The sequence below is a fragment of the Bufo bufo genome, chromosome 7, assembly GCF_905171765.1.
Source record: "Bufo bufo chromosome 7, aBufBuf1.1, whole genome shotgun sequence".
Taxonomy (NCBI): Eukaryota; Metazoa; Chordata; class Amphibia; order Anura; family Bufonidae; genus Bufo; species Bufo bufo.
In genome coordinates, this window is record NC_053395.1 from 192,395,494 (window position 1) to 192,406,148 (window position 10,655).

The 10,655-nt window shown below is 43.7% G+C and overlaps 1 protein-coding gene across 1 annotated transcript in view; it reads left to right on the forward strand.

Annotated features, from left to right (window-relative positions):
- LOC121008818 (polypeptide N-acetylgalactosaminyltransferase 3-like) overlaps nucleotides 1-10,207 on the forward strand; it is a 45,999-nt gene extending 35,792 nt beyond the window's left edge. The window contains exon 10 of the mRNA XM_040441514.1: nucleotides 10,058-10,207. Coding sequence (XP_040297448.1) covers nucleotides 10,058-10,207 — 150 coding nt within the window. The remainder of the gene's footprint in view (nucleotides 1-10,057) is intronic.
- Nucleotides 10,208-10,655: the final 448 nt, after the last annotated feature.

Consider the following 10,655-nt stretch of genomic DNA (forward strand, 5'->3'; position numbering starts at 1 on the left):
TTAGCACGGAAAGTCAATGTCCATCAGGGGGGATCCTAGCACCAAACGCGTTTCGGGGTCTGTTATCACCCCTTCCTCAGTGGTAATGAGTCCCCCTTCTAAGCTTCTTTATATAGTCTTAGATAATGACACAACTATCATCTGCTGTGTAATTGGACTTGTTTCACAAGACCTGGTGTGGATTTTGGAAACGCCTCATTTTCAACAGTTTCTTTTATTCTCTATACTAAATTTGTATATACTTCTTTTTATCCTTCAGCTATATCCCAATATAGGCAGTACGAAATGTAGAAAAACAAATTAAGTTGGCATTAAGCAAATATCAATTTTTATCACTACATTCAGTGTGATTTGTCACCATTTCTATAATATCTTATCTGCAACAAAACGCAATCTCTCCCGCGGTATTCATGCGGTTTTCTTCCGACTTATTCATATCACCAAAATTTACTAGCATCCAATAAAATTTAGAATTAAACACTTGCACAAGCATCAATATAAATATACATAAATAAATATATGACTAATTATTTTTATACATTTTTTCAAAAAATCTTTTTAATTTCTACAAAGTTTTTACGTAGGGTGTAGGCGAGTTCGTGGCTAAGCAGAGTATACATGAATAGTGTCGGATACGGGACAAATCCACCAGGTCGCCCAGTAGTGTCAGGGATAGATTCCTTAACATGTAATCTGTCCCAGTATATAGACACATTATTACAACCAATAGTTAAAAAAATCCCCTCCTATACGAAAGATTCCACAGAAATAATCAAAACTGTGGAAAATATGGTATTTGAGGAAGGCTGGTGGATGGGCTCTCTGGACGTACACTCACTGTACACGATCATTAAACACAAACAGGGCAAGGAGGCAGTGAGTGCTCAACTAAAAAAAGAAGGAAGTTTAAAAGATGACCAAATAGAGTTCTTAATAAGAGGGATAGATTTCATTTTAACGCACAATTATTTTTATTATGAGGGAAATTTTTACTTACAGATTCAGGGCACGGCGATGGGCACCAGGTTCGCCCCCAGCTATGCCAATCTTTTTATGGCATTTTGGGAAGATCTGGCCATAACGCCCCGGCTGGGGACGGACCTGGTGCTCTGGAAAAGATATATAGATGACGTGTTTTTTATTTGGAAATCGGGCAAAAGTAGTTTGGAAGAATTTCTCAATATTATTAATGTAAATGATTTTAATCTCAAATTTACCCACAATATTAGTCAAGACATTTTAGAATTTTTAGATTTAAAATTATATGTAGAAGACGGTTTTTTAAAAAGTTGCATATTCATCAAACCTGCAACCAGGAACAGTTATATTTTGTACAGTAGCTGTCATCTTCCCAATTGGTTGACAAATATCCCACAGGGACAATTTCAAAGATTAAAACGTAACTGTACGATGGATGAACAATTTGAGAAGGAGGCATTCGCAATGTCAGAAGCATTTAGGGAAAAAGAGTATCCAGAGAGTTTGATTAAGGGATCACTAGATAAAGTGAGACGAATGCAAAGGAAAGATTTTTTTGAAAATAAAAATAAAAAGGTGGAAGATGAAGTTTGCAAAAATGATCAAATTAGGATTACACTCCCATTTAATAATGAATATAGAAAAATTCAGGGAATCATACGCAAACATTGGCACATATTAAAGAAAGAAAAAATAATAGGCCCCCTGATCCCACCTAATCCATGCATTACTTTCACCAAGGCCCCTAACCTGGCAAATATAGTGGCACCTACGATAAAAAAGAATAAAATACCTGAACCCTCCATACAAAACTGGATCCATATGGAAGGATTCTATAGATGTGGGCAATGTGGCAATTGCAAAATTACCACATTCCCACGCAAAACAGGAGAAGTGATTTCAACAGTGAATCACCACAAACATGTTATAAAAGATTTTTTAACCTGCAGTTCTGAAAACGTAATTTATATTATAGAATGTCCCTGTGGGAAGCAATATGTGGGGAGAACAAAAAGAATGTTGAAAAAACGTATCTCCGAACATGTAGCTAACATTAAAAAAGGATTGGAGACACACGTATTGTCCAAACATTTTAAAATGCTACATAATCAGAATCCATCTGGGATAAAATTTGCCGCAATTGACAAGGTGACTAAAGAATGGAGGGGGGGAGATCATATAGGCAAAATGTCGAGGGTGGAGACGCAGAGAATTTATGAACTGAACACACTTGTGCCGGGAGGACTGAACTCAGAGTTCGAGTTATTCGGATTCTTATGATGGGGGGGGGGCCCGCGGCGGGAGACGGGATCCTTCCCAGTGAAATTTTTTTTTCTGGGGGGGTCCGGTCCTCCGCGGCGGGCCTCCATCGACACTTCAGTCCCGTATCCGACACTATTCATGTATACTCTGCTTAGCCACGAACTCGCCTACACCCTACGTAAAAACTTTGTAGAAATTAAAAAGATTTTTTGAAAAAATGTATAAAAATAATTAGTCATATATTTATTTATGTATATTTATATTGATGCTTGTGCAAGTGTTTAATTCTAAATTTTATTGGATGCTAGTAAATTTTGGTGATATGAATAAGTCGGAAGAAAACCGCATGAATACCGCGGGAGAGATTGCGTTTTGTTGCAGATAAGATATTATAGAAATGGCGACAAATCACACTGAATGTAGTGATAAAAATTGATATTTGCTTAATGCCAACTTAATTTGTTTTTCTACATTTCGTACTGCCTATATTGGGATATAGCTGAAGGATAAAAAGAAGTATATACAAATTTAGTATAGAGAATAAAAGAAACTGTTGAAAATGAGGCGTTTCCAAAATCCACACCAGGTCTTGTGAAACAAGTCCAATTACACAGCAGATGATAGTTGTGTCATTATCTAAGACTATATAAAGAAGCTTAGAAGGGGGACTCATTACCACTGAGGAAGGGGTGATAACAGACCCCGAAACGCGTTTGGTGCTAGGATCCCCCCTGATGGACATTGACTTTCCGTGCTAAAGTATCATAGATACCCGGATCTACTGTGTCTCACTGCAGACCTTATGCGCACTCCAAAAGGATTTCTCTGAGGAGTATCACACCCTCATCTACAAATCAAGTCCAGCGCAGAAAAAAGGAGCCTGCATTAACCATCGAGCGCCGGCTCTTCTACTGATAGAGCGGCGCCTACGAGACAGAGAGGGGAACGAAACTCATATGTGATATCCCTGAACTCAAAGTACCGGCACAGCAGCGGAATAAAGCATTTCAACTGAACAGTGAGTAAAGCGGGACGCCGCATAACTAAATCACTGTATTGAAAATCTGAGATTTCATTTCATTTGCGGAGGAGAAGTTATATTTGGGCTATCAACCCTAAAGAATATTTCTACAGTATACCCAAACTCAAAGTTGGAGGAACATTTATTTAAAAGACTTTTTATCCCCGAATAATCAGAGGCGGTCTTATTCCTAAATATTTTTTAGATTAATAGGAATTTAGTTTTATATTTCATATTTTATTATATTTATCCGGATTTTATGTTATGGTGTTTTAATGGTATTAAATGAATTGTCTATATGTTTATATGTCCTATTGATAATAAATTGTGAGGTTCCTTTTATTCCAGAGAGTGCCCAGTATCTTTTTTCATTTGCACATTTTATCAAAGGAAGGGTGATTCCTTTTTACTGAGAGCACCTCTACCATAATCTGCTTTGAATCCAGTGCGTCACCTCTCTTTATCTGTTCTAAAGTTAAAAGTGCTTAACATGTCTAGAAAGAATCACCAGATGTACCACACAGTCTGAACCAGTCTAATATGTTTGGAACTCCTCTAGATTGCCTGGTCCAATATCAAACATGATTAGTAAATCTTTTAACAATTTCACCCGCTCCTCATATTTTAGTAAACCTTCTGCGTAATCCACCAGTTAGTATGAACCCATCATTTTGAGTTTTTCTTCACTGAAACATATCCACAATTCTGTTCAGATTAATTCCAAAATATATCTTGAGAGGGGCCAAGATCGCTATTGTGTTAGGACAGTGAAGGAGTAGATGTCACCATCTCTGATGGTTTAGAGTAGTGATGAGGTTAATGATAACATCCCTAGTGGTAGGACAATGAAAGGGGTAATACCAAATTCTTTTGTGGTCTAGGGTAATAAAGGAGTTAATACTAAGTTCATTAGTGGTCTAGGGCTTTGGAAGGGTTATGGCTAGGGCTACACAGCATCTTGTAGCCACACGGCATAAGATCGCATTTTCAGGCTGCTACATGACGGCCAACGATGTAGAAAGTTATCATAGCGTGACAGTCGGTAGAAATTGAAACCTGCTTTATTTTAGCGCCACCACCTATGCTGGCACTAGTTGTGGTTATAGCAGCGGGACATAATTTTATATTGCGTGGCCACAAGTCTCCATGAAGTCCTAGCCTAATATTACTGGTGGTCTAGGGTAGTTAAAGGAGAGTCCCAATATATACCTAGTGGCCTATATTAATAAAGGGCTTAATTCCAACTTCCCTGTTGGCCTAGGGTAGTGGAACAGATAAAAAACACTCCTGGTGTTCTGGGGTATTTAATAGCAACATCCCCCCTTGTCTAGGACAGGGTTCTTCAACGCCGGTCCTCAGGGCCCACCTGCCAGCCATGTTTTCAGGATTTCCCTAGTATTGAGCAGGTGATATAATTTGTATCAGTGCACCAGGACTTACCAAAGGTATTCTGTGGGATATTCTCAAATCATGATTACCGGTAGGTGGGCTCTTAGGACTGGAGTTGAGGAACACTGGAATAAGTTATTGAAGTCTGTGCAAATTCATGGAAACTTTTCCCGATGGTTTATGGAGTCTGCACAAGATGAATTTACCACGTTAGTTTTTGGCCAGTTTCACATGAACGTGTTCTTTGCTGGAAACACACGTCGCATGTAACAGCTGCATTTCCTGGACCGAACGCCGCTCCTCTGACCTAAAATCACAGCATCGAAATACTTATGCTGTAAGTTTGGGCCAGATTGCGGGTTTACTGTACTGTACTCGCGTAATGCTGTGGGTACAGTAAGGTCAGACAGAAGGGAACAGCATGAGGAGGATGTCTCAATGCATCTTGGACTCCCAGTTCACTGCTGGGAACCATGTTGTCTTAGTAGTGCGCCACTTTTACAGACTGACAATAATACGCATAAAACCGAAAAGAAAAAAATCTATTTTAGAGGAAAGATTAAGAAACATTCTTTCCTGTATATTTACTTGCATATAAAGTGCAAGTGCTGCCAAAAATTTCAAGGAAGGGGCACTCCGATACAACTTGTATATCACATAATGGAGGGCCTCATTCACATTGTGGTACAAGTAGTGGGACTCCTACACTCATAAAGCCTATGCACTGAGTGAAAGGGCTGCCAAAAAATACAAGGAAACGGCACTCCAAAACACCCTTTGTTACACATAAAGGAGGGCATCATACACACACTTGAAAAATTATGATTAATGGCCTGCTGGTGACCCTCAAAAACATTTGGATCAAGGACAATCTAAAACATTAGCGGCGAAGGCCTGCTGCCACATTGGTGACTCTAGATAACCTCTGGGAGATTGCACGTACCCGTAATGGCGACAATCCATTTGAATGTCTGCCCTATCAACTTTCGATGTTCTTTTCTGCGCCTACCATGCTGATCACGGGTAACGGGCAATCAGGGTTTATGCCGGAGAGCGAGCCTGAGAGAGGGCTACCACATCCAAGGGAGGTCAATGGCTGAAATCTGATTGGCTGTTGTTGCCATTCACGTTTTTTTTCCTAATTGTGAACCACCCAGAGAGGGTGGGTCAAGATATTAAAGCACAAGCATCCAAGGAAGGCAGCAGGCACGCGGCAATTACCCACTCCCGACTCTGGGAGGTAGTGACGATAAATAACAATACAGCACTCCTAAGCGGCCCTGTTATTGTAATAAGTACACTTTCCGTTAACGAGGATCTATTGGAGGGCAAGTCTGGTGCCAGCAGCCAACTTGCTCCCGGCCTCCACAACGTTCACCCAGTTACCATTATGATGAGGATTGTGTTGACCAGACTCTTGGCTACTGAGACTGGACTTGTAGGTGATGGCCTGCTGCCACTTTGTTGACTCTAGATAACTTCTAGGCGATCGCATGTCCCTGTGACTGCGACGATCCATTTGGATGTCGGCCCTATCAACTTTGGAGCAATTTTTCAACAAGGACCTTCTGGTATAGCACCATTTTGCTTGTCCTTTCCACCATAGAAATGAGAGATGAGAAGTTCACTTTGTAGCGGGGTCGAGAAGGGTGAACACCCAGTAATTCGTGTTGTCTAAAATGCGTATAACGCGCGGGTCGCGGGAAAGGCAGCCTAACATGAAGTCAGCCATGTGTGCCAGAGTACCAACAGGCAAGACTTCGCTATCGTCATGAGAAAGATCACTCTCAATCTCCTCTTCCTCCTCTTCTGCCCACACATGCTGAACAGATGGAATTAAACTTCCATGAGTACTACCCTCTGTAGCGGAGGCAACCGTCTCCTGCTCCTCCTCCTCCTCATCATCCAATTCGCGCTGAGAAGACGGACGGAGGGTGGTCTGGCTATCACCCTGTGTAATGTCGTCTTTCCCCATTTCCACCTCTTCCACATGCAAAGCGTCATCCTTAATTGTGAGCAGCGAACGTTTGAGTAGACACAGAAGTGGGATGGTTACGCTGATAATAGCGTTATCACCGCTCACCATCTGGGTTGATTCCTCAAAGTTTCTTAAAGCCTCACAGAGGTCAGACATCCATGCCCACTCCTCGCTTCTGATTAGCGGAAGCTGACTGGAAAGGCTACAACCATGTTGCAGCTGGTATTCCACTACTGCCCTCTGCCGCTCACAAAGCCTGGCCAACATGTGGAACGTGGAGCTCCAGCGCGTGCTCACGTCGCACAACAGCCGGGGAGCTGGCAATTTCAAGCACTGTTGCATCGTTGACAGACCGGCTGAAGCTGTCGATGACTTGTGGAAATGTGCACACACGCGGCGCACCTTCACCAGTAGCTCAGGCAAATTAGGGTAGGTTTTGAGAAACTGCTGAACCACTAAGTTTAAGACGTGGGCTAGGCATGGGATGTGTGAGAGTTTGCCGAGCTCCAAAGCCGCCACCAAGTTACGGCCATTATCACACACAACCATGCCTGGTTGTAGGTTCAGTGGCTAGAGCAACAGCTCAGTCTGGTCTCTTATCCCCTGCAACAGCTCTGCGGCAATGTTCTGTTTGTCCCCTAAGCATATCGGCTTCAGCACGGCCTGTTAACGCTTCCCCACTGCAGTGCTATACTGCTTTTAGCTACCGACTGATGGCTGACTGGTGCTGCACGTGCATAATACGGAGCTGGAAGTGGCGGAGGAGGAGAAGTGGGAGTTGGAGCCACTAACCTAAATGCTGGCAGATACCCTGATGGAATTAGGGCCCGCAATCCTAGGCGACTGTAGCACCTGTGCCATCCCAGGGTACAACTCGCTCCCAGCCTCCACAATGTTCACCCAGTGTGCCATCAGGGAAATGTAGCGTCCCTGGCCAAATGCACTTGTCCATGTGTCCGTGGTTAAGTGGACCTTCTCAGTAACTGCGTTAGTCAGGGCACGTGTGATGTTTCGGGACACATGTTGGTGTAAGGCAGGCACAGCACACCTCGAAAAATAGTGGCGGCTGGGGACTGCGTAATGCGGGACGGCCGCAGACATCAGGCTGCGGAAGGCCTCAGTGTCCACAAGCCTAAATGGCAACATTTCCAGGGCCAGTAATTTTAAAAGGTGCGCATTTAGTGCTATGGCCTGTGGGTGAGTGGCTAGGTATTTGAACTTGCGTTCAAATGCCTGGGGTAATGATATTTGGACACTGCGCTGGGACAGGGAAGTGGATGTGGTCGCTGATGGTGCTTGCGAAGGTTCAGATGCAAAGCAGGAGGCATCCTCGCCTGCGCCTTAGACAGGCGATTGGCCAGCATGTACCATAGGGGAAGAGGAGGCAGTGGTGTGACTTGCAGACACAGATTGTGGACCCAGGCGTTTGTCCCACTTATTACAGTGCATGGATGCCATGTGGCGGATCATGCCGGTGGTGGTGAGCTTGCTAGTGTTCACGCCCCGGCTCATTTTGGTGTGGCACTTTCGTCTGCACTTTCCTCAAAAAAGCGCCATACTGCGGAACATTTACCCCTTGGCAAGGGAGATTTACGCAAGGGGGTGCTCTGTGGAACAGTTGTGGGCCTGTTTGGTGTGGCCCTCATTCTCTCTTTTGCCACCCCACTACCTCTTCCTGCCTGTTGCGGTGCTGCAGATCCTTCCCCCTTTGTACTGCTGTCCTGGGTCGGCTTTCCACCTTTCCAGGTTGGGTCAGTGACCTCATCGTCCACCACTTCCTCTTCCACTTCCTCACTCTGATCATCCTCTTGATTTGTTGACCTAACCACAACCTCAGTGATTGACAACTGTGTCTCATCCTCTTCATCAACCTCTTGAGACAGTAATTGTGGTTGACTCATTGGCAACTGTGTCTCTTCATCATCCACCTCATGTTCTTGTGACTGTGGATGCTCAAGAGGTTGGGAATCAGGGCAGAAGATCTCATGTCCTCTCCAAGCGTACTTGGCGAGAGGGCCAAATCAAGTAATGGCGATGAAAAGAGCTCCTCGGAATTTCCGAGTGTGGGATCACTTGTTTGGCCAGACTCCCCATGGTGGGAGGAAGGAGGATCAGGGAGATGATTCTGTTGACCAGACTCTTGGCTACTGAGACTGGACTTAGTGGAAGACAGGGTGGTGCTTAACCGACTGGAAGCATTATCTGCTGCAATCCAAACGACCACCTGGTCGTACTGGTCTGACTTCAAGAGTTTTGTCCTGCGACGCCCTGCAAACTGGGACATGAAGCTAGGTATCGTGGATGATTGTTTTTCTTGTGCTCTGGCAGCATGCACAGTTTCAACACGCCCAGGGCCACGGCCTCTGCGGGAACCATCGGCATCACGGCCACTTCCCTGTCCCTTACTGCTCGCCTAATTCATATTAAATGTTATATGCACGCTTGACACACAAGATGTGGCATGGATGTCACAGTTCACAGCAAGTACAGTATATTGAAAAAGTACGTAAAAGTATGGAAAAAGGAAAATAGATTTCACTTAAATTTTTCCTGTCTCTGGCCCTGACACACAGAAGGTATTGGACAGATGTCTAGTCACTGCAGGCACCCTCTATATGAAAAGTATTGAAAATTATGGAAAAAATATATTAATTTTCAGTTATATTTCTCCAATTTCTGGCCCTGACACACAGAAGGTATTGGACAGATTTGTCTAGTCACTGCAGACACCCTCTATATGAAAAGTATTGAAAATTCTGGGGGAAAAAAAGTGTACTGTAGCTATAAAATACTGCCAGCCTGCCACCACACACAATAGTTCTTAAAAGGACTTTTGGGTCTTTGAAACGTTTTTCTACATTAATTGATTGCGATCCCTACACTCTCTGTCCCTTCCGAAGCACAGCTCTCCCTGACTACAAATGAGCCGAACATGCATCATGACGTGTTCCGTTGTGTAACGTTACATTGCCCTACTTTGTGAGATTTCCCTACCTCGTAACTTCCGTTTGCACCGGAAATGACGTGAGGAGGCGTGCCGGAGTTGTGCCGATCTGTGCATGTGCAAAACGACGGTTTAGGCAAATCTCATAGTGGAGTTCAGCTGGACACTGGGACACTGCACATGCGCCGGAGAGCCTCACCAGCCTTAGGGTAGGGGAAAATTATGGCCCAGTGCGCAAGCGCGGCTAACTACAGAACATCCATCCGATCTCCGCGCCTGCGCAGTGTGGGGGTAGCGAGATCTGATGGCCATTTTTTCTGGCATGCTCGCTCAACACTAGTGCTGAGATTTCAGGTTAGAGGATTAGGGTTCGGTCCGGACATGGAATGTGTTTCTCGGACTGAACACACTTAGCCTCACTGTTACACAACTATAGAGTTAAATGATTTCCTGACTAGCTTTTACTTTTGTCTTCTTTTTCCAGGATCAGCTCCTCTACAATGCTGCATACAATATGTGCCTGACTGCAAATGGCTCCAACCCAAGTCTTGTGCCTTGTAACCCTTCGGACCCTTTTCAGCAATGGATTTTTCCGACAAAGCCCTTCAGAAAACGATTGACCTTTTCTCTTTAACACTGTGATAAGAAAATACACTGTAACATTTTATGCCATCGCAGCCGACTTGGGTTAGTTCGAAAGCAGCTAAGTCTGTTGGGTTACGAAAGAAAGAACACTCAGAACGTTGGCTGTGTATCTGCTGTTGCAATATGGTTTCTACATTGTATCCGCCAGTTGTCTAGTTGATGCATGCACCAGCAATTTATTAGACTCCAGTGCCCTTTTGAGACTTTTTGATATATACAAGAAGGAAGGTGCACAATGTCATGTGACGTGTAAGCTTCACCCGGAAAAATTGTATTGTCAGACCCAATGAAGAAAAAAAAAGGGGATTTAAAACTTATTGCAATTTTCCAGCCTGGGGATTTATAGCTATGTCATTGGGTAAACGTATAGGATTACAGTTTCTGTTTAAAGGGGAGATCCTCCTCCTTAAAAGGGTCATGTCAAATGAAAATCAGAC